General features: G+C 42.1%; 1 protein-coding gene and 1 pseudogene across 5 annotated transcripts in view; both read right to left on the reverse strand.

The window, feature by feature from the left end:
* Positions 1 to 29: 29 nt before the first annotated feature.
* Fam118b (family with sequence similarity 118 member B) overlaps positions 30 to 24,621 on the reverse strand; it is an 83,100-nt gene continuing 58,508 nt past the window's right edge. For 4 of the 5 annotated variants that reach the window (XM_004665465.3, XM_045144789.1, XM_045144790.1 and 1 more), the window contains 5 exons: positions 8,766 to 8,993; positions 6,673 to 6,801; positions 4,071 to 4,356; positions 835 to 894; positions 30 to 549 (listed from right to left, as the gene is read on the reverse strand). In XM_004665465.3, the coding sequence (XP_004665522.1) occupies positions 536 to 549; positions 835 to 894; positions 4,071 to 4,356; positions 6,673 to 6,801; positions 8,766 to 8,993 (717 nt within the window). In that variant the 3' untranslated portion in view covers positions 30 to 535. The remainder of the gene's footprint in view (positions 550 to 834; positions 895 to 4,070; positions 4,357 to 6,672; positions 6,802 to 8,765; positions 8,994 to 24,621) is intronic. The other variant, XM_045144792.1, reaches the window with a different exon arrangement.
* LOC123459218 lies at positions 22,833 to 23,725 on the reverse strand (annotated as a pseudogene).

Consider the following 24,621-nt stretch of genomic DNA (forward strand, 5'->3'; position numbering starts at 1 on the left):
TTACAGTAACTCTCAAAGCACAGCCAAGGTCCTGGCAAGTAAATGAACAAGCTTTTAATACAGCTCAGTTATGTAAAATACTGTACACTGTAAAAGATCTAGAAAACTAGAGCTTCGAGTTATGTTTTTAAAAAAGCCATTAAGCTTAATTGAAAAACCAAGTAGAGTACAAAACTGCAACAAGAGCCCACTGACTCCATGACGTCAAACCCCAAGTCTTTCCTGCAGAGCTGCAGCCAGAGCAGTCATCACATTGGTCTGCTGTGTGGACACAAGCATGTCCAGCCTGGGGATGGTGAGGGCTGCATTGCGTCCTGATGTCATTTAGGTATTGAACTGGACCAGGCAGAGGAATATCAAGAAGTAGCCAGCATGAAGGAAAAGGTGGAATATTTCCAGCCTATTCTACCCAAACTTCAACTTCTGGATAATGGTACTTCCTGGGAGCTGTGCTGGGTTCTTGTAAGTCTGCATGTTAAACACTGTCCACAGGAAGGCCTCACAGCATGGTGTAATGGTAATTTCTTCATCCTGCTCATGTACTACAGCCTAGAGAGAGAAAGGGTAGAGAGTGAAATAAAGCTTGACAAAACAGGTTTATGTATCTACATCTGCAGATCAGTCCTAACTTTTCTTTCTTTCTTTTTTTTTTGGTTTTTCGAGGTAGGGTCTCACTCTGGTCCAGGCAGTCCTAACTTTTCAAAAGGCAAGATGGCAGATTCTGAGAATTTTATAATAGACTTGACAGAAAAATAATCATGAACAGGTTGAATAGGTAAATTACGATTTTCCAGTCTTAACATTTTAGGACAGATTGATAAACAAGTAGTATACCTCTTATTTCATCATGTACTGCAGATGAACCATTTAGCTGGCCTTCTTTCACCATTCCTGCTAAATACAGAGTATATCATTATGCATCAGAAAAACAAAAAGTGATTAAAACAAAACAGGAAGTAAAGGAATATGGAATGACTAACAACAGAGGATGACACAAGGTGAGGGGGGAGATTAATTGCATTCAGGCTTTCACATTAGCAGCATTAGGTTTCTTGTTGCACCAAGGCTGCTTGGGGATTTTGTTGGAGATGGGTCTCTGTTGCCCAGGGTGGACTTCAATTCTCTGGCCTATTTTCCTGGTAGCTGGGATTATATGTTCTACTGTCCCCAGCAAGACTGCTTATAAGCAAAACGTATCTGCTGTATCTACATACACAAACTACATAAAAAATTTTATGTGCTCAGGGATGGGGGGATGTGAGTTAGGAAATTCAGCCACACAGAGGATGAAAAGTGGCAGAGAAGCCCATAATGATTACTCAGTTTCAAATTAAAAGTTCTGTTCCTCAATTTCAGTATGTATTAGTGAATAAGCATACACAAGGTGGGGTGATGCATACTTGAAATCTCAGCTTTTGGGAGGCTGAAGCAGAAGGATCAAGTTCAAAGCCAACTTGGGTTATATACCTATAGTTCCAGGCAAACCAAGATAAACAAAACAACTATGTATATTTTGTTTTTGGAAAAATGTCAAGCTGAAAGGTTTGTTTTTCTAAGACTTCCTAAGCCTCTAGAAAAAGTACATAGTCTGCAATGTACCCTTACAGTTACATTACTCCCCTCCACACATTTTTTCTTTTTCTTCTTGAGACAGTTTCACACTTGTATCCTAGGCTGACCTGGAACTCTTGACAATCCTGTTTCAGCCTCCTAAGCTTTGGGATTCTAAGCATGCGCTACCAAGCCCAGCAGCAACTGCTTTTTAAAAGTTATTTCATCAAAGGAGAGCCATGACAGAACTTGAGGAATTTTTCATTATATTAGAATTCACTTGTCATCTGATTGAGAAAAGAAACTTGGGAAAGAGTAGATTTAGGAAAGTTCTGTATTTCAATAGGGTCCCTTAGATGCATTCTAATGAAATGAAAATACAAATAAAGTTCGTAGCAAGCCTGACATGGTGGCACACACTTATAATCCCAGTACTTGAGAGGCTAACTGAAGAATTGTTAATTTGAGGCCGACTCTGAAGAATTGTTAATTTGAGGCCAGTCAGAGCTACAAAGAGAGACACTGTCTCAAAAAAATAAAATAAACATAAACATAAAAAGGCTCAGTGATATAGTCTGAATTCAGTAGCAGGAAAATATTTTTAGAACTGGTTAGTGTGTCAGAATCGCTATTCCTTGGAACCTTGCTTTATTTAGTTAATGTGAACACTTTTTTTGAAGGTACAGTCTTGCTCTAGGCCAGGGTGACCTGTAATTCCTCAGGGTAGCCTCAAACTCATGTCAATCCTACCTCTGCCTCCTGAGTGCTAGCATTAAAGGCATGTACCACCACGCCCAGCTTCAATGTAAGGTTTTTAAAAAGCATGCCACTATTTAGCTAACACAAGAAACTTGCAATGCATGAGGCCTTTAGTTTAGTCCCCAGCACAGCAAGAACAGACAAAGTTTTTGTTTCCTTTTTTACATTTTGCAGAGTGGTGTATGCCTCTTATCACCCCAAAGCTCCAACAGCAATTGCAGGTGGAGCCAGGAGAATATAGGAAAGCTCATGGGCAAGATCAACTGCACTGTTCAGCAACAATGATAAATAAATAAATAAAACAAGGAAAACCCTGTCTCAAAAAGGAAAGGACTGACAGCTTCTACATGTGTGCCACATATACATGTACATATACATACAAATAACAAAAAAACAATGAAAACATCTTGGGTATTAGTAACTAGTAACCAGACTTAGTAACTAGCATCTTGGGTGCTGGGATTATAGGTTTATGTCCCATCATGCCAGGCTCTGACATTTTATGGTAACTTTCACTTATGGGTTCATTTTTTCACTTAAATAAATGATGTATCTATAGACTCTTACTGATCGGGATATTTAAGGTGCCCACTTTCCAAGTCTTTGCCATTATATATAGTATAGTTTACGATTTTTTTTTTTCTCCCTTTCAAGGTAGGCTCTCATTCTGGCCCAGGCTGATCTGGAATTCACTATGGATTCTCAGGGTGGCCTTGAACTCATGGCAATCCTCTTACCTCTGCCTCCAAAGTACTGGTATTAAAGGTGTGCGCCATCACACCCAGCACCAGTATTTTCTTTTAGTATAAATTGGATTGGTGGAATTTCTTTTTTCAAGGTAAGGTCTCACTCTAGCCCAGGCTGACCTGGAATTCACTATGCAATCTCAGGGTGGCCTTGAACTCAGCAATCCTCCTACCTTGGCCTCCCAAGTGCTGGGATTAAAGGTATGTGTTACCATGCCCAGCCTCGTGGGATTTCATAGTCAATGTTAAATAATTTTTTTAAAATTTTTTATTTATTTATTTGAGAGCAACAGACACAGAGAGAAAGATAGAGAGAGAGAATGGGCACGCCAGGGCCTCCAGGCTCTGCAAACGAACTCCAGACACATGCGCCCCCTTGTGCATCTGGCTAACGTGGGACCTGGGGAACCGAGCCTCGAACCAGGGTCCTTAGGCTTCACAGGCAAGCGCTTAACTGCTAAGCCATCTCTCCAGCCCTAAATAATTTTTAATACATATAAATTTATCCTCATGGAAGCTATAAATTTCCCAATTATAATACATGAAAAATTTCCTTTCTTAGAGCCTTGGCCAAGGCTGAATAAACATTCTCTATTTTGAAATCTGAATTCTAATTGCATGTCACTTGAAGCTAAGCATTTTTACATGTTTTTTTCTTCTATATGTATAATGAATGACTACAGAATGTCTTTTGCCCATTTTCCTATTATCCAAATAGCATGAGAAGACTAATGGTACCTCTTGTTCAGTCTGATTGTGTACTACACATTTCTCAACTTGGCTGTAAATTTTTTTTTTTTTTTTGAGGTATGGTTTTGCACTAGCCCAGGCTGACCTGGAATTCACTAGGTAGTCTCAGAGTGGCCTTGAACTCAATGTGATCCTCTACCCCTGCCTCCTGAGTGCTGGGATTAAAGGTGTGCACCACCACGCCCAGCCTGACTTGGCTATAATTTTATCCATAACAAAACACTAAAGGCCAAAAGGGCTGTTGTTCTCTGACCCCTCCCTTACCTGATTTGCCCCTTGTGGAGATCTCACAGGTCAGTCGCTTGAAATATTCTGGAAGATCAGCATAGTCATTTCCATAGGAGATGACCTTAATTCCCTTGTCCAACATGTTTTCTCGAAGCTTCTTGAACTCATCTACATCTCCTCTCCGAACCAGCATGAAATGTTCTAAGTCAGATTTATGCTTGACAGCCTCTAGGAAAAGGGCCTGGAAAGTCGTGTCATCAACAGTCCAACCACAACCCAGGAAGAGAAATGACTTGTTTTCATAGAGTTTCTGAATCTCTCTCTTGAAGGAAAAAATAACAATATATTAGTCGATACTGAAGACATATCTGAAGCAAAAATGTTAATAGTTCATAACTTCTACATTCAGCAGACTATGGTGACCAACTGACCAAGATTTATGAGAGTAGATATACCCACTAAGGAGTCTCACCTCCAGCTTTTTATTCCCCCACCCACCCCTGATGGATGGTCTCACTGTAGCCCAGGCTGACCTTGAACTCATGGTGATCCTATCTGTGCCTCCCCAGTGCTGGGATTAAAGGCACACACCACTATGCCCAGCTCACCTGCTTATGATTACAACTTGATGTGTAATCTAAAATTTTAATTTTACCCTTGGCAGTCTTTTTATATTTTATTTTTATTTATTTATTTGACAGAGAAAGAGGGAGACACACAGAAAGAATGGGTGCGCCAGGGCCTCCAGCCACCGCAAAGGAACTCCTGACACTTGCGCCCCCTTGTGCAGCTGGCTAACGTGGGTCCTGGGGAATCGAACCTGGGTCTTTTGGCTTTGCAGGCAAATGCCTTAACTGCTAAGCCATCCCTCCAGCCCCCAGTTTTTTTGTTTGTTTGTTTGTTTTTAGATTATGTTCTTATAAGTCATTAGGCAACCAGTGGATCATATCTCTTAGTCTTCCCAATTTCTGGACAAAATGTGCCCCTTTTTGTCTTAGAAACTAAATCAAAGATGACCAGAACAGATAATTCCATCGTGAAGATATGGTTACTTAAAATATGCATATGTATCACATTTGTATGTATATGTGCATCTAAATATTTACACACAAATATAAAAACATTAGAAGTGATTCTACTTGACATCAATGATTGGATGCAGACTACCATTCTATATGACCCATTTTGAGGTATGATCTCACACTATCCCATACTGACCTGGAACTCATTCTATAGTCCCAGGCTGGCCTCAACTACATGGTGATCCTCCTATCTCTGCCTCCTGAGTGCTGGGATCAAAGGCATGTGCCACCATGCCTGGCTACGTAACCAGTTTTAAAAACAGCCAGTGCTGGGGCTGGAGGGATGGCTTAGCGGTTAAGGTGTTTGCCTGCAAAGCCAAAGGACCCAGGTTCAATTCCCTAGGACCCACGTTAGCCAGATGCACAAGAGGGTACAAGTGTCTGGAGTTCATTTGCGGTGGCTGGAGGCCCTGGTGCGCCCATTCTCTACCCCCCCCTTCTCTGTCAAATGAATTTAAAAAAAGAAATATTAAAAAACAAAACAAAACAGCAGCCAGTGCTGAGTTGGAGCTAGTAAATTTCCTAAGTGTCATGGACCATGAAGTGTGTCTGGTTTAAATATGTACATGTGAACAAGTTCAAAGCCTTGAACCCCAAAATACCTACAGACACAATGAAGGAAACTTCCACTTTTATTGGTGTAGACAACTCTTTCTGGCAAGTTTTCCAATTAAGCAGTAAATGTGAATAAGCCACTGCCATATACACAAAATCTCTTCAGAGTGATTGCTCTAGTTGTGGCTGGAAATCTGGCTCAATAGCTATGTGTGCTTCTTGCACAAACATGAGGGCCTGACAGTCCAAAGGAGTTCAAATATCCTACATAAACAGCTGGTCATTACTACGCACATCTGTGACTCCAGTCCTATGGGGAGTGGAGACCAGATAATTCCTGGGGCTGTGAACTGCAAGTGCTGCAGTCAGTAAGAGACGGTTGCAAGTTAAAATAGGTGTGTTAGGCTGGAGAGATGGCTTAGTGGTTAAGGCATTTGCCTGCAAAACCAAAGGACCCAGGTTCAATTCTCCAGAACCCATGTAAGCCAGATGCACAAGGTGGCACATGCATCAGGAGTTCGTTTTCAGTGGCTGAAGGCCCTGGCACAACCCATTCTGTTTATCTGCCTTTCTTCCCCCGCCACCCTCTCAAACAAATAAAACAAAAAGTTAAAAAACAAAAGGTGGTTGAGTGATGGAAAGGCACACCCGATGTTCTTTTCTGGCAGCTGCAAGCCTGGGGGAATCACAGGTGCTGCATCAACACATATGTGTGCATACACCACACATACTATGTACACAATAAAGTAAATGATGAAGGGAAGTTGGGTATTCTGTATATAAGGACAAACCAATGAGGGAGTGTCATCTGCTGGTTGTTCATCAAGCAAAATGAAGCCTATGATCTGACACCTGAAGGGACACTGAGCATTTCTTAGGAGACCCCCCTCCCAGTTTTTGATTAATAAAAAGAAAGTAATATCCTTCTTTAAGACTGATCGTATGTGCAGAATTGTCTTCAGGGTGGAGTTCTTGAGTATAGCTAGGTCAGCACTACTCACCATGACTTCAGTGTTTCTGAGCACATTCTGATAGCCAGCGGGATGGAGGACAATACCGCTAGGGTTGGTGTAGACCCCATGGATATGTAACACACTCAGCTTCCGCTTCTCTTGAGCCCACTCCAGGACCTGCACAACACACACACAGCTCGACCAGGATGGCAGGGTGAGCTCTTGCTTCAAGGTCACAATGAGGAAGAGGCTGTCTGAGAACCAGACTTCTGACATAACTCTCCAGCTTCATGATATCATAGGACAAGAACGCAAAACCTAATGTGGCCCACCCAAACTTTCATTTCAAGTATTACTATCAGGAATGATGGCAGCAAACCTAGTTGACTTCCAAACCATGTGCAATTAGAATTTGCCACCATGTGCAGAACAAGGGCACTTTCCATAGATGATAAACTTGAGAACTCTTGACTATTACTTTGGTGATAGCCTAGGCCTTTGTTCAGTGATAGGCAGGCCACAGGGCTTGATCTAGCCACTAGACACTAGGAAACAGGAAGTCTGAAAAATGTGCTTTTAAAAAATTTAGTTATTTGGCCCCAAGCTACCTTTGAATTTTTTTTCTGTTTATCCAAGGTAGGGTCTTGCTCTAGCCCAGGCTGACCTGGAATTAGTCTCAGGCTGGCCTCGAATTCATAATGATCCTCCTACCTCAGTGCTGGAATTAAAGGGGTATGCCAAAATGCCAGGCCTTTTTCTTTCTTTCTTTTTTTTTTTTGAGACAGTATCTCATGTAGCTCAGGCTGGCCTTGAGCTCATTATGTAGCTGAGAATGATCTTGAATTTCTGATCCTCCTGCCCCCACCTCCTGAGTACTGGGATTGCAGGTGTATGCAGCCATGCCTATTCAGTGCTGGGAATTGAACCCAGGGTTTCATGCATGCTAGTCAGATACTCTACCCACTGAGCAAGACCCCAAGTTTGAACTTTATTTTTGCAAATTTAATTTTATTTTTGGCCATGAATCCTCCCATCTCAGCCTCCTGAGTACTGGGATTATAGAAATATATGGCACAATTCCCTTTAAAAATGTGCTTTCAGGTCAGTAAAACCACCAGATCAGTATTATAACTACTACTACAGCTGAAGCAGGGCTGTGACAATGAAGACCAATGAAGGAATCACTTATCTATTCAGAGTCTAAGCTGGACACAAAGGCAGGTTCTGGAGGAAAACAAAAGAGCATGAAAATTACGACACCACAGAGCAAGGCAACTGAGACCTTAAGGATGTATCTCATAGTTGACAATGACCAACATCTTTAATTCAGGTGGTTTAGGTAGAACACAGGCTACCTTAAGAAGTTACTAAGGGGTCCAATGAACCTTAACCCTCAAGCTGTCACTTGACTTAGAACATGTTGTTTCAAACATCATAAAGTAGTTTTCGTATATTTTCAAGACACGAAAGTATACCAAGAGAGAACTCTCAATAAATGATACATCATTTGAGATTATCAAGAGCTAAGGCGATAGTACAGTTCAAATGACCATTAGCATCACTTTTAAAGCCAAAAATATTTATAAAAGCCCAGAATTTAAAAAAAAAAAAACACCTGTTCATTTTACTGTACAGTGATTTTATGTCAAAAAGAAACAAACCAAACTTCCCAAGAACAACATGCAAGGAAAAGAAGCACCCCTTCTTATTGCTATGGCTTAAATGCGAAATGTTCCCTCTAGGCTACTGTTTTGAAATCTGGTCCCCACCTGGTACTGCTATTTCGGAAGCCTATGGAATCTTTGCAAGGTGGGCCTAGCTGGTACAAGTAAGTCACTAGGGGCGGGCCTTTGGAGGTTATAGCCCCATCCTGATTCTGGTCCACACTCTGCCACATGCTTCCATCATCATGGAGGGACCCACTTTCCATTCCTTTCTGAACATGATGGACTAAAACTGCTGAGACCATGAGCCCAAAGAAACCATTCTTCCCTTAAAGTTGTTTCTATCAGGTATTTGGCCACAGCAAGGTGAAAAGTAATGAATACATCTTTGTTACATATTAATATGCCAGCCAATATGCTTTTCTGATGAAGATATAGTCCATTACCCCACAGAGGAGACAACACTTAATACTTTACCTTTTTTTCATCAGTAAGGTCAAGGGATTCAAGCTGCTTCCCCTGGTCTGCTGCATACAGTTCTAGGAGATTATCAAAATTGGTAGTTAATACTAGGGCTCCATTTTCCATTAAGTGGAGAACTGACTGAAGCAGCTGCTTTCCAGAATCTTCCATCTTTGACTCCAGGTCATCAAATACTTCATATAAACAGTCTTTGAAAAATGTAGAACGAACATTACTTGTTCTCTGGTGAGAGATTTGAAAGAAGAAAATTTATTCAAGTGTTTTGGTAATTTGTTTTAGTTATAAAATTAAATACAGAAATTACCAAGTTATAGAGAAGGCTTAATACTTAAAATAGGGACTAAACATTCTCAGTATCATATTATGAAGGAGAACAGAATGGCACATGATAATCACAATCCTAGCACACAGCAAGAGGTCAATATTATTACATCTCATGCAAATAAGCAAAAGGTGTTTAAATGTTTTTCTTTTTGAGACCGATTTTCCATGCATCCCTGGTTGGCCAAACTTGCAAGGATCCTACCACTTCTGAGTGCTGGCATTACAGGTACATGTCCAGCTTCTAAATAAAATATTATATAGAAAGAAGAGTGCTATCAGAATTAAGAGAGACCTAAGGTACAAAGCACACCACCAATTATCCTCTAATTAGATGCCAGGTAAGAAGGTAATGCTCAGATTTAAATGTGCCCTCTCCTCTCCACTTCCTTTTCTGTTTTTTTTTTTTTTTTGGGGGGGGAAGGTAGTCAGGGGGAAGAAGACACAGGTGAGGAGAGGTACAGAAAGGGTCTTTGTATACAGCCCAGGGTAGTTCTGAACTCACAATGTGGTCCTCAAGCTTGTGGGCCTGCAGCCTTAACATCCTAAGTGCTAGCATTATAGGTGTGTACTACCACATCCAGTTTAGCATGGATTTTTTTTTTCCCCTTATGGTAGGGTCTTGCTGTAGCCTGGGCTGACCTGGAATGCACTATTTAGTTTCAGGGTGGCTTCGAACTCATGGCAATTCTACTACCTCTGCCTCCCAAGTGCTGGGATTAAAGGCTTGGGCCAACATACCCAGCTGGTGTTTTTTCTAATTTTAGCTGTTTTCATGGTTGCTTATGGAGCTAGAAAAAGAACACTTAACATCTTGAACTATTTTTTTCTGGCCTAATTTGGCAATCTGTTCATAGGTTTGCTATGAAAAATACCTAGCATACATTAATAAAAATTACAAAAATTTTAATAAACTTGATAATTCAACATGAGCATTTTGGGGCTGGAGAGATGGCTTATCAGCTAAGGCGCTTGCCTGCAAAGCCTAAGGACCCATGTTCGACTCTCCAGACCCATGTTACCCAGAGGCACAAAGGTGAGGCAAGTGCAAGGTCTCATATGCCCACTAGGTGGTACAAGTGCCTGGAGTTCTACTGCAGTGGCTGAGACCTGGCCAATTCTGTCTCTCTAAAAAAAAATTAAATAAAAGAAATAAAAATTTAGAAACTTTAAGATGCTGGGTTGGAGAGATGGCTCAGTGGTTAAGGCACTTGCCTGTGAAGCCCAAAGACCAATGTTCAACTCTCAAGATCCCATGTAAGCCAGATGCAAAAAGGTGAGTCAAGTGCAAGGTTGCACATGCCCACTAGGTGGCAAAAGTGCCTGGCATCAATCGCAGTGGCTGAGGCTCTGGCGTGCCAAAATTTTCTCTCTCTGTCTCTCTTTAAAATAAAATAAAAAATTAGCATTCTACAACTGGTTTTGTAGTATTGGGCATATAACTGATGGCCCTGGGCTTGTACCACTGAGTATAGCTGTTAAAAATATACTAAACACTAGTCAATTTGAAACAAACTACCTTAACATATGGTTTAATTAAGTAATTGCCTTCCCAGTTTCATCTTGAACGCATGTAAGTAAGTCATGTGTTTGAAAACAGTGTTTTCTCAATGATGACCATATATACAACAGTGGTCCTATGCAACTGTATCACTTAGTGATGTCATAATCATCTTAATTTGTATAAATATACTCTACAGTGTCTGTACAACAGCTCTATGGCCTAATGTGTTTCTCAGGATGTATCCCACTATTAAGCAATGCATGGCTATATTTAAGGACTAATGAAACAGAATACCAACTTCAGGTGGGAAGCTGTTATAACTTACAGGGCAAAGTGATTCTTGGGACAAAAGGAATTTGAAATGGGCAAGTAACTAGGTAATGTGTCATACCTAGTGTCAGATCCCTTGTCTGTCCCTAAAGTATTTTATTAGATAAGACTAGGGGGAAAATTACATTATTAGTTTGCCTGATTTTAAGATGGGTCTCAGTATGTTGTTCAGGCTAGCCTCCATCTCCTAGAGTAAAGTAATTCTGCCTTAGTCTCAAGAGAAGCTGGGACTACAAGTTTAAGCCACAATGCCTGGCTCCTATTCAAGCTACAATTGACAGCATCTAGCTACCAGGGAGCAGACAGCTCCTTCTGTTTTCCCTCAAAGTAGTCCTCCTGACACTTTGCTGGTTTCTTTGTGTTTGTATCTAAGAGTGCAATGCTCAAATAAAGCTGTTTCCATGGAAACTTTTAAGCAGATGGCATATCAATGTGCTAATTTTTTTTCCTAACTTGACACAGCAGTTTATAAGATGATCAATTCTTTAGTCATACTTACCAAATAAATGCTATTTCTATAATGAAAACATTAGAACACAGAGTTGACACTATCTCTCTGTCTGATGGGCACAGATGGTGGTTTTAAAGAGCTCAGCCCACCATGGTTCTATGCTGCTTTGCCTCTAGAACAAAGGGTTCTTACTGTGCCCTGCTGTCAGTGGCTTCAAATATTCTTTTCTAGTGCTTAATACATGAAGCAATCCATAGTGCTGGTCACAGTCTTCAAAGATTCCTCTGACTAAATTATATTACAGTCCCCTGTTGATTGCCTGTAAGGTATAACTGGGATGGAATTATGACACTGTGAAATGAAATCAGATAAACTTCACACTGCCCAAGTTATCCAAAGCCTTATATCTATGAGTTATAACTTCTCATATAAAATCTGGCATACCAACATAAAAAGGAAAGAGGCTTGGAATTCTAAGTGCTGGGATTGCAGGTGTGCCCCACCATGCTCGTTTTGGCCACAGACTTGTCACTCTATCAATTTCCTCAGATTTGAAATGAAAGTTTTTCTTATATAAGGTGACTCTAGAACTAAATTTCCCACCAGTGGCCTCTCTGAGGACAAAAGAAGAAAAACAAACAGGGAGGTTCAGAAGTCAAAAGGAAATGCCAGACTCCCACACAACTTCCAAGGATCTTTTTCCATTCACTTAAAACAGTGAAGTAAATCTCATGCTACTTCACTTCCTAGTACCCTATAGCTCAGTTTCTAGTTCCACATACAGAAACAACAACCACCACAACAAATCTTCTCCTCTTACCTCATGATTATTAACATTTCTAATTTACTTTGTGCACTACTTTTATTCTATCAAGTAAAATTGGTGTTTGATGAAAATAAGTGGCTAAAATAATCACTGAGGTGTTACTATGTGTCACTCATTCATCACAAAACCCTATGAGTAATATCACAAGTTTGTTTTCCTTTCTTTCTTGCTGGGGATCCAACCATCCAACTACATCTACTACAGGGCTGCAAACTCCCATCCTGATCCCAGGTCTATCCTGCAAATGCAAAAGCAAATGCCTAGAAGTCAGATGATCTGCCCAGGGTTCTGATGTATTTCAATGGCAAGATCTTGCTAATTCTGATAAGCAAGCTCTCAGCCCTAAATCCACAATGACACATCCCTACTGGAAACCAGATTAGTAGATGGGCTGATTAGCCCTGCTATAATACTGCTAATTGTTTTTTTTTTTTGTTTTATTTTGTTTTTTGTTTTTCCTAGGTAGGGTTTCACTCTAGCTCAGGCTCTCCTAGAATTCAATATGTAGTCTTAAGGTGACCTCGAACTCATGGCAATCCTTCTACCTGTGCCTCCTGAGTGCTGGGATTAAAGGCATGCACCACCATGCCCAGCTTACTTTTCTTTTTTTTTAAAGACATTTTTATTTTTATTTATCTATTAAGATACATAGAGAGAGGGAGAGAGAGTGACTGAGTAAGAATGGGGGCAGCAGGGCCTCTAGCCACTGCAAACGAACTCCAGACACGTGCGCCACCATGTGCTTACATGGGACCTGGAGAATCGAACCTGGGTCCTTAGGCAGGCAAACGCCTTAACCACTAAGCCACTGTGATAGTTAAGGTGTTGTCAACTTGATCTGTTTAGTAATCCACAGGCTGCTTCTAGGAAGGATCAACTAAAGGAGGAGGTCTTTCTCCCAGGGTGAGCCCTTCCCCCAGAGTGGGCGGCCCCGCTCAGAGAGGGACTTGATATAAGGAAGCTCTGGGTAGAAGAGTCCCTTTTCCTTCCTTCCTTCCACTTGGCTGCCGGAGCTGCTCCCTACCTTCTAGCGTGGATTGAAGACCAGTACAGACTAAAGACCAACATCAACTGAAGACCCACGTGGATCGAAACCCAGCGGCTCCTCAGGAAGCCTCCAGGCTTTCCGGCACCACTGCTGAGGCATCTGGCCACGTGGACTGAGCAGCTACCAGGTTCGGTGATTCTCAGGCCTGCAACTGCTATTGGACTACTGTAAGGTAATCCAATAAATTCCCTTTATAAAATAATTCATTCTAGTAATTCTGTTCCTCTAGAGAACCCTGACCAATACAGCCATCTTTCCAGCCCCACTTTCATTTTTTTGACACAGACATTTCCAGACAAACATAAGTAAAAATAAAACATTTGTATTACATATGAAAAGCTCGGGGTTCAATCCCCAGCCCTGAAATAAACAAATATATAGTATAATACCTTTTCCCCCATGCACCCTTCATTTAATTTTAACAATTAAAGCTCATGGTCAATCTTCTTTAACCTAAACTCTCACATATTGTCTTCCCAACCTCACTGAATTTTGAGGAGCTAATTCTCACTACACAATTTCTTTCAGACATTTTATTACACTTCCTAAAAGATAAAGGCCTTCTTTTATACATTAAAGAACATGTCCTGGATATGGTGAAACACAATAGTAATTCCAGCACTTGGAAGGTAGAGATCGAATTGTGAACTGAACCTTTCTTAGGAAAAACAAAGAACTACAATATGGAGAAGGTGGCTCAGCAGTTAAAGGTGCTTGCACGCACAGCCTACATTCCCAGGTTCCATTCCCAAACCACCCACATTTGTGTGCAAAGCATGGTGGCACATGCCTTTAGCCTCAGCACTCAACAGACAGAGGTAGGAGGATCGCTGTGAGTTCGAGGCAACCTGAGACTACTTAGTGAATTCCAAGTCAGCCTGGGCTATAGCCTTAAAAAACAAACAGAAAACCGACTGTGTATCACTGTTAAACCTAAAAAGGAGGTTACTTTTCTTTTGTCCTTGCTCCCCTCTTCCTTCTCTTTCTCTTTCAAGACCTGTTGTTATTTTTTGGTGGTAGTGCATGCTAGGCAAGCATTCTACCATTGAGCTATGTATGACTGTATGAATCCACCTTTTTCTTTTTGTTTGTTTGTTGAGATAGGGTCTCCCTCTACCTCAGGCTAACCTGGAATTCACTATGTAGTCTCAGGGTGCCCTTGAACTCATAGTGATCCTCCTACCTCTGCTTCCCGAGTGCTGGGATTAAAGGTGTGCACCACCACGCCCAGCTACTTTTACTTATTTATGAGAGAGAAAGAGAATGGGCATATCAGGGTATCTAGCCATTGCAAACAAACTCCAGACACATGTGTCACCTGTGCATATGGCTTACATGGGTATTGGGGAATTGAACAAGGGTCCTTAGGCTTTATAGGAAAGCTAAGCCATCTCTCCAGCCCCCCTTTTTTTTCCCTCAAGGTAGGGTCTCACTCTAGCCCAGGCTGACTTGGAATTCACTATGTAGTCCCAGGGTGACCGTGAACTCACAGGGATTCTCTTACCTCTTCCTCTCGAGTGCTGGGATTAAAGGTGTGCGCCACCATGCCCAGCATGGAGGGTGGTTTTTGAGGTAGGGTCTCGCTCACTTCATTGCTTAAGCTTGCCTTGAATTCTGTTTTCCAGGTAGGCCCTGAACTTTTAATCCTCCTGCCTCAGCTTCCCAAATAGTTGAGTTTACAGGCCTTCTGCTGACAGGTCTAACAAAGGCACTTTTCCTTTAGTCATTCTTGTTTTTTATTATTATTATATATCTTTTATTGAAAAGATTCTCAAAATGAGACTCTGATCCTCATTAGATCCCTGGGGGAAGGCTCTGCCAAGTAAAAGTTATTTTCCTAATAATGCTAAGAATTCACTTGGGGGACTGGAGAGATGGCTTAGCTGTTAACATCCTTATCTGCAAAGCCTAAGGATGCAGGTTCCATTCCTCAGTACCCATGTGAACCAGATGCACAAGGTGGCACATGCGTCCAGATTTTGTTTGCAGTGGCTGGAGGCCCTGGCATGCCCATCTCTCTTTCTCTCTCAATTGAATAATTATTTTTTAAAGAAAGAATTCTCTTGGGGCTGGAAAGAAGGTTTAGCAGTTAAGGTGCTTGCCTGCAAAGCCTAATGATCCAGGTCCAAATCCCCAGTACCCACATAAAGCCAGATGCACAAGGTGGTGCATGCATCTGGAGTTTGTTTGCAGTGACTAGAGGGGCTCATTCTCTCTATATATCTGCTGTTCTTTCTCCCAAATAAATCAATAAATAAAATATTTTTTTAAAAAAAGAATTCTCACCGGGTGTGGTGGTACACGCCTTTAATCCAAGCACTTGGGAGGCAGAGGTAGGAGGACCAATCTGAGTTCAGGTCACCCTGAGACTACGTAGTGAAATCCAGATCAGCCTGGACTACAGAGAGACCCTACCTTGAACAACCAAAAAAAAAAAAAACCTCTCTCTCTTTTTGTCTTATTTTTTGAGGTAGGATCTCACTCTAGTCCAGACTGACCTGGAATTCACTCTGTATTCTCAGGGTGGCCTCAAACTTATGGTGATCCTCCTACCTCTGCCTCCCGAGTGCTGGGATTAAAGGTGTACGCCACTATGCCCAGCTAAGAATTCACTTTTATTTTTTAAAATTAATTTAAGAGGGCTGGAGAGATGGCTTAGCGGTTAAGCGCTTGCCTGTGAAGCCTAAGAACCCTGGTTCGAGGCTCGATTCCCCAGGACCCACGTTAGCCAGATGCACAAGGGGGCGCAAGCATCTGGAGTTCGTTTGCAGAGGCTGGAAGCCCTGGTGTGCCCATTCTCTCTCTCTCTCTCCCTCTCTCTCTCTCTGTCAAATAAATAAATAAACTTTAAAAAAAATTAATTTAAGAGAGGGGGTAAGGGAGCATGCACACATGTGCACAGCAGGGCCTCTAGCCACTACAAATGAACTCCAAACACATGCTCCACTTGTGCATCTGGCTTAGGTGGGTCCTGGGGAATTAAACTGAGGTCCTTTGGCTTTGTAGGCAAATGCCTTAACTGCTAAGCCATCTCTCCAGGCCCTCTTATTACACTAAGGAGGCAGAGGTAGGAGGATTGCTCTAAGTCTGAGGCCAGCCTGGGACTACATAGTGACTTCTAGGTTAGCATGGGCTAGAGTGACCCTACCTCAAAAAACAACAATAACAACAACAAAAAACTCCAGATGAATATGCCACTTTATATATCTTGCATTTATGTAGGTTATAGGATTGAACCTGGGCCTTCAGGCTTTGTAAGGCTGAGCCATCTCTCTAGCCCAAGACTTGTCTTTTAAATTGCACTGGAATATACAAAGATGGCACAACAGCATCTACAGACAAACTCCAGCCCATTCACATAAACAGAACAGTCAAGCCAAATTGTGCCAATAACCACTACATTTTTCACCTGGCAGCAAGTGGTTGAGAAGCCAGTTTTACTTCAGATTGTCCTAAAGCAGCAAAAATTATCAATTATACTCCATCTTGACCCTTGTGTACATGACATTTTAATTATTTGGTACAGAGAATCGAGCAGTATGAGTAAAGCTGCCTCCAGGCACAATAGGACAGAGCCTAAGCTGAACCTCTCACCTTTTTATTTTTTTTAATCAAGCACCATTTTAACTTAAAGGGATGGCTGACTAAAGCTGCCTCCAGGCACAATAGGACAGAGCCTAAGCTGAACCTCTCACCTTTTTATTTTTTTTAATCAAGCACCATTTTAACTTAAAGGGATGGCTGACAAAGTAAGGTCATGCAACAGATTTGGGGATGCTCAGGCACGTTCTCAAAAATGAATGAAGTGGCTTGTCATTTTGATGAAACCACAATTGGTGTTCATTGCTAATGATAAAATCTGAAATTGCAGGGCTGGAGAGATGGCCTAGAGGTTAAGGTGCTTGCCTGAGAAGCTTAAAGGTTCTAGGTTCAATTCCCCAGGACCCACGTAAGACAGATGCACAAGGTGGCAAATGTGTCTGGAGTTGGTTTGCAGTGCCTAGAGGCCCTGGAATGCCCATTCTCTTTCCCTCTCTCAAATAAATAAATAAATAAATAATGTTTATTTATTTATTTTTTGCTGGGTGTGAAGGCGCACGCCTTTAGTCCCAGCACTTGGGAAGCAGAGGTAGGAGGATTGCCGTGAGTTCAAGGCCATCCTGAGACTAACTACATAATGAGCTCCAGGTCAGCTTGGGCTAGAGTGAGACCCTACCTTGAAAATCAAAAAAACTGAAAAAAAAACCCACCTTTTTTTAAAAGTCTGAATTTGCAAGCCAAAAACCGAATTTCAGAAATGTACAACCCACCATAAGCTTAAGTCTGGTGACATATTCATGAATGTAATTCTTCCCCCCCTCCACCGAGGTAGGGTCTCGCTCTAGCTCAGGCTGACCTGGAAATTCACTATGCAGCCTCAGGGTCGCCTTGAACTCATGAAGTCCTACCTCTGCCTCCCAAGTGCTGGGATTAAAGGTGTGCTCCACCATGCCCGGCTCATGAATGTAATTCTTTTTGATTAAGTGAAGAGTGCCAACATTTGCAGGGTGTGTACAACTCAGGGAGCCATTATTTTCCAAAAGGCAATACAAGAAATTACAGAATCCCACATGAATAAGGGCTCATGCTAGGTGTCTGGTCACCAATGAATTTCAGCACAACAGTGTAGGATATGCTCACTGGCAGCATTTTTTACTCCACAATGCTACTACCATTTACAACCACTGTGTGAAATTAGATTTTCTTCATACTGTCAAGCCAAAACAACAAGGTAAGAACATAATAAAGCTGGTCATGGTGGTGCATAGCTTTAGTCCTTGTAGTAGACACAGAGGTACAATGAGACCCTGGCTCTCTGTACATGAACTCCAGATGTATGACCCACTTTGTGCATCTAGCTTTACTTGGGTACTGGTGAACTGAACCCAGGCCATTAGGCTTTGCAGGCAAACACCCTTAAATGCTGAGTCAACTTTCTGGTACATGCTTTTTTCTTCTTATGTAAAGGGCCTCATGTAGCCCAGGCTGGCTTTGAACCTTCTATGTAGGCAAGGATGACTTTGAACTTCTGTTAAGAATTTCTGTCTCTACCCCTGGATGCTGAGATTATAGGCATGTGCCACCATGCCCAGTTAGTGCAGGACTGGGGATTGAACCCAGGGTTTCTTGTATAACAGGCAAGCATTCTACCAACTAAGCTACATTAGTAGGCTAAATGGAATTATTTTTTGCAGGGTGAGAGGTTTGAAGCAGGGTCTCACTAGCCCAGGCTGACCTGGATTATGTAGTCTCAGGCTGGACCCCCTGAGTGCTGGGATTAAAAGGATGTACCATCACACTCAGGAGAGAGAGGGAGAGGGAGGGAGGAAGAGAGAGATAGAAAGTAAGTACACCTGGGCCTCTAGCCATTTGCAAATGAAGTCCAGACACATGAGCCACTTTGTGCATATGGCTTTAAGTGGGTACTGGGAAAATGAAGTCAGGTTGTTAGGCTTTATGGATAAGCACATTAACTGCTGAGCCACCTCTCCAGTCCTGATTTTTATTTATTTATTTTTTATGTAGACTCAGAGTGGCCTCAAACTCATGGCAGTTCTCCTACCTCTGCTTCCCGAGTGCTGGGATTAAAGGTGTGCACAACCATGCCTGGCTAGTTTTCTTTTATTAGATTTTTTATTTATTTTTTACTACTGACAAATTCTATAATTATAAACAATAAGCCATGATTTCCTGTTCCCTCACATTCCCCTTCCAAACTCTACTCTCCACCATATTCCCCCTCAATCACTCTTTTATTTTGATGTTATCTTTTTTTTTAATTTGAGAGAGCGAGAGAGAGAGAGCGAGAGAGAGAGAAATGGGTGTGCCAGGACTTCCAGCCACTGCAAACAGATGCATGTGCCACCTTGTGCATCTGGCTTACATGGGTCCTGGGAAATCGAACCAGGTCCTTCAGCTTTGCAGGCAAATGCCTTAATCACTAAATCTTGTGTAGGTAGAGCCAGGCACTGTAAGATCATGGATATTTAGATCATTTTGTGTCTGGAAAAGTGCATTGTTAAGGAGCCCTATTTATCTTTTTCTAATTTTTTTTTAATTAACCACTTCCATGATGATAAACAATATCCCATGGTAATAATGCCCTTCCTCCCCCACTTTCCCTTTTGAAACTCCACTCTCCATCATATCCGCTCCTCCTCTCAATCAGTCTCTCTTTTATTTTGATGTCATCTTTTCCTCCTATTATGATGATCTTGTGTAGGTAGTGTCAGGCACTGTGAGGTCATGAATATCCAGGCCATTTTGTGTCTGGAGGGAGCACACTGTAAGGAGGAGACTTATTCTTCCTTCGGCTCTTACATTCTTTCTGCTTTGTCTTCTGCAACAGACCCTATAGTAGACACCTTCAGGTTCACTGAGATGAACTTCCAAATCAAACATAGTAATGGAAGAAGGGATATTTATTGAAGCCTACGGATCCAGGGGAAGCTCTATAATTGTAGAAGTTGGCCTCAAAAGGAACAGGCAGAGAGAAAAAGCCAAAAGCAAAACCACACAGCACACTTCAGGAAGTAGGCAGAACTAGGTACGAAACACTGAATATATTGGAGGCCAGGCCCTGAGCCCTGTAAGGTGTGACAGAGATGTTTCAGTGTTGAGCACTCCTCTGTGACTTATTCTCAGCACTATGGTACCTTCTGAGTCATCCCAGTGATCACCGCCATCTGAAAAGAGAAGTTTCTCTAACCAAAAGTGAGAATAGCATTAATATATAGGTATGAACATTAAGAAAAGTGCTACTTGGGCAGTTTGGTGAGCATAATATATGCATTTAGCTATACACCGCTAGGGCTCATGACTCCCCCCACTCCGTCATAGGTTTTCAGTATCAGGCATGATATTCCCTCAGGTGGAGCAAGCCTTCAGTCCAATTACAGGGCAGTTGTTTTCCCCCATAACAGACATGCCACTATTGTACCCACTGGCTCCTTTGGACTTGCTAGCCCATCTTAAGGCTTGCAGTGTCCACTATTGTTTATCTCCACTGATGACTTCTCTCTTCCCCATTAAGCTGCATGCAATGTAGCTTTTTCCAACATTCTGTCAGCTGGTCTACTCAGAGGTTTTCAGCTCAGCTCCAGCAAGATTTCTCAGTGACCCTGTAGCCCAAGCATATGGAGTCTTCGACAATACCATCTATTCCTGGGGAAACCAAGAGCCTTGGCAATGGCCTGTAATGTTTGGGGGGCACTAGGGTCCTCCCTGGCCAGCAACTCACTGGAAGGTATCCCATCCCTGGCACTGAAAATTTTCTGGTAACAATCTATGGCTTCTGGATATGGCATTGTCCAAAAAAGGTTTCCATATGACTTATTCATACCCTCTTAGATTTTGATTAGCCCTCCTCCCATCTTTCCTTTACTCAGTCTCTTCCCTTTACCTCACTTAAGGCTCCCCCCGCCCCAATTAAGCAGTTCTTCTATTTACATATATACAATACAATACCCTTAAGTCCTCCCTCCCTTATAGCCCCTTTCTAGCTTAATGGGACTCTGAGTTTTATTCTAACTCACACACAAGTCCAAACCTTTGTAGCTAGGATCCACTTACGAGATGGAACATGTGGCACTTGGTTTTCTGGACCTGGATTACCTCACTAAATATAATCATTTCCAGGTCCATCAATTTCCTTCATTTTTCTTTACCACGGACTAGAACTCCATTGTATAAATGTACATCTTCATTAACCACTCAGTATAGGGACAGCTAGGCTGGTTCCATTTCCCAGCTATTGTGAAGAGTGGCAATAAGCATGGATAGGCAAGTATCTCTAAGTATCTATATCTACATATAGCTAAGGTGTCACAAATCCTTAGGATATATCCTTAGGAGTGGTATAGCTGGGTCATATGGTAAATCTAATTTTAGCTGTCTTAGTAACTTCCACATTGATTTCCACATGACCATTCCAGATTACATTCCCACCAACAGTATAGAGGGGTTCCTTTTCTTCTGCATCCTTACTTGTCACTTGATTTCTTGATGATAGCCTTTCTGACAGGAGTGAGCCAATCTCAAAGTTTTAATTTGCATTTTCCTAATGGCTAAGGATATAGAACATTTTTTTAGATGGTTGTATGCCATCTGTATTTCTTCTTTTGAGAATTCTCTATTTAGTTCCATAGCTGACCCCCCCACCCTTTTTAAAGTTTTTCTAGGTAGGGTATTACTGTGGTCCAGGCTGACCTGGAACTAACTATGTAGTCTCAGGGTGGCCTCAAACTCATGGTGATCCTCCTACCTCTGGCTCCTGAGTGCTGGGATTAAAGGCATGTGCCACCATGCCTGGATCCCACAGCCTTTTTTTAATTGGGCTGTTTGACTTTAGTTTTTTGAGTTCTTTGTATGTGTCAGATATATAGCTGGCAAAGATTTTTCTTTTCCCATTCTGCAGGTTGCCTCTTTGCTCTATTCATTGTCCTTTGCTGTACAAAAGCATTGTAATTTAATGAAGTACCAGCAGTTGATTAGTGATTTTATTTCCTGAGCAACTGGGTTTATATTCAAAAAGTCTCTGCCAATACCATTATGTTGAAGGGTTTCCCCTACTTTTTCCTCTAGCAGTTTCAGAGTTTCAGGTCTGATACTAAGGTCTTTGATCCATTTACACTTAATCCTTGTGCATGGAGAGAGAGAGGAGGATTTATTCTTATCCTTCTGCATACAGATATCCAGTTTTCCCAGCACCATTTGTTGGAAAGACTGTCTTTTCTCCAATGAGTATTTTTGTTGAAGATCAGGTGGTTGTATCTGCCCGGACTTACATCTGGGTCCTCTATTCTGTACCATTCATCGATGTGACTGTTTTAGTGCTGTTTTTGTTATTATGGCTCTGTAATATGGGTTGAAATCAGGTATGGTGATAACACCACCCTTATTTTTTCTAATTAAAAAAAATTGTTCATTTATTTATTTGAGAGCAACAGACACAGAGAGAAAGGGGGGCTGGGGGGGGGGGAGAATGGGCGCGCCAGGGCCTCCAGGCACTGCAAACAAACTCCAGACGCATGCACCCCCTTGTGCATCTGGCTAACACGGGTCCTGGGGAACCGACCCTCAAACCGGGGTCCTTAGGCTTCACAGGCAAGTGCTTAACCGCTAAGGCATCTCTCCAGCCCCACCAGCCTTATTTTTGTTGCTCAAAATGTTTCAGATATTTGAGGTTTTTTGTGCTTCCAAATGAATCTTAGGTTTGTTTTATATTTCTGTGAAGAATACCATTGGAATTTTGATGGGGATTGCATTCAATGTGTACACTGCTTTTGGTAAGATTGCCATTTTCACAATATTGACTCTTCCAATCCAAGAACAAGGGATGTCTTTCCATTTCCTAGTGTCTTCTGCAGCTTCTCGCTTGAGTGTTTTAAAGTTTTCATTGTAGAGATCCTTCACTTCCTTGGTTAGGTTTATCCAAGGTTTGTACTTTCCTTTCCCTTTCTCCCCTCCCTTTCTTTCCTTCCTTCCTTCTCTTTCTTCCTTTCCTTCCTCCCCTCTTTTTTTTTTTTTCAGGCTTAATCCACTTTTATTTTTTTTTTTCTGTATAAAACCCTTATGTGGTAGCCACAGCTGGAGCCTGGGTCCTCTGCACTGAGACTCTGGTGTGGGTTTTCACAAGATGGTCAGTGAATTCCTGGTAAGGAGACTTGGTGAACACAGTCTCTTTCCAGAGGTCGGGGGTTAGAGAGCTGTAGGTCTTAGAGATGGCGTCAAAAGTGGCCTTAGCAAAGTTGCCCAGGGTGGCAGTGCAGCCCCTGGCTGAAGTGTAGCAGTCATCAATACCAGCCATCATCAGCAGCTTCTTGGGCTCGGGGGCAGAGACAATGCCAGTGCCCCTAGGGGCAGGGATAAGGCGCACCAGCACAGAGCCACAGCGGCCTGTCACTTTACAGGGGACTGTGTGGCCTTGCCCATCTTGTTCCCCCAGTAGCCTCTCCGGACAGGCACAATGGAGAGCTTGGCCAAGATGATGGCCCCTCGGATGGCAGTGGCTACCTCCGTAGAGCACTTGACACCCAGGCCGACGTGACCGTTGTAGTCCCCAATGGCGACAAAAGCCTTGAACCTGGTACGCTGACCAGCGCGAGTCTGCTTTTGCACTGGCATGATCTTCAAAACTTCATCCTTAAGGGACGCGCCCAAGAAGAAATCAATAATCTCAGACTCCTTGATGGGCAGGGAGAACAGACAGATCTCCTCCAGGGACTTGATCTTCATGTCTTTGACCAGGCGTCCCAGCTTAGTCACGGGGATCCACTCCTTGTCTTCGGCTTTGCCTCCAGGAGCCCCGCAGCCTCGGCCCGACCACGGCCACGCCCACAACTGGGGCGAAACCTCCACGGAAGCCGCCGCGGCCTCCCAGGACCGGGCACCCGGGTCCTCTGGGCCCTCCCGCTGCACCAGCGTCATCCGCCATTTGGTGTTTTCCCGAGGAAGAAGCCTCCCCTCTCTTTCTTTCTTTCTTCTTTCTGAGGCAATTGTGAATGAGAGTGACTCCCTGATTTTTATCCTCAGCAGTTTGTTGTTAGTATTTACGAAGGCTACTTATTTCTGTTTGTTTATTTTGTATCCTGTTTCATTGCTAAAAGTGTTTTTCAGCTCTAACACTTTGCTGGTAGAGTCTTTAAGATCCTTTATGTATAAAATCATTATCATCTGCAAATAATTTAATCTCTTCCTTTCCAATTTGTATTAATCTTATGTGTGTCTGTTGCCTTATTGCTATAGAAAAGACTTCAAGTACTATATTAAATAAAAGTGGGAACAGTGGACACCCTTGACTTGTTCCTGATTTTAGTGGAAAAGTTTCAATTTTTTCCCCATTTAGTATTATTTTGGTTGTACGTTTGTCATAAGTAGCCTTTATTATGTTGAGATGTGTTCCTTCTATTCCCAGTTTCTGTTGACTTTTATCATGAAGGGATGTTGGATTTTGTCAATTGCCTTTTCTGCATCTATTGAGATGATCAAGTGATTTTTGTCCTTTAGTCCACTTATGTAGTGTATTATATTTACCAATTTGCATATGTTGAGCCATTCCTGCATCTCTGTGATTAAAGCCTACTTGGTCAGGGTGAATGATCTTTTTGATATATTCTTGTATTCTGTTTGTCAGTATCTTGTTGAAAATTTTTGCATCTATGTTCATGAGGGAGATTGGTCTATAGTTTTCTTTTTTTGTTCTCTGCATGGTTTTGGTATCAGAGTGATGCTGGCTTTGTAAAAGGAGTTTGGTAGGATCCCTTCCTTTTCTATTTTATGGAAAACTGTGAGAAGCAGTGGGGTTAGTTCTTACATGAAGGCCTGGTAAAA

This window comes from Jaculus jaculus, chromosome 3 (genome assembly GCF_020740685.1).
Source record: "Jaculus jaculus isolate mJacJac1 chromosome 3, mJacJac1.mat.Y.cur, whole genome shotgun sequence".
In the NCBI taxonomy this organism is placed as follows: domain Eukaryota; kingdom Metazoa; phylum Chordata; class Mammalia; order Rodentia; family Dipodidae; genus Jaculus; species Jaculus jaculus.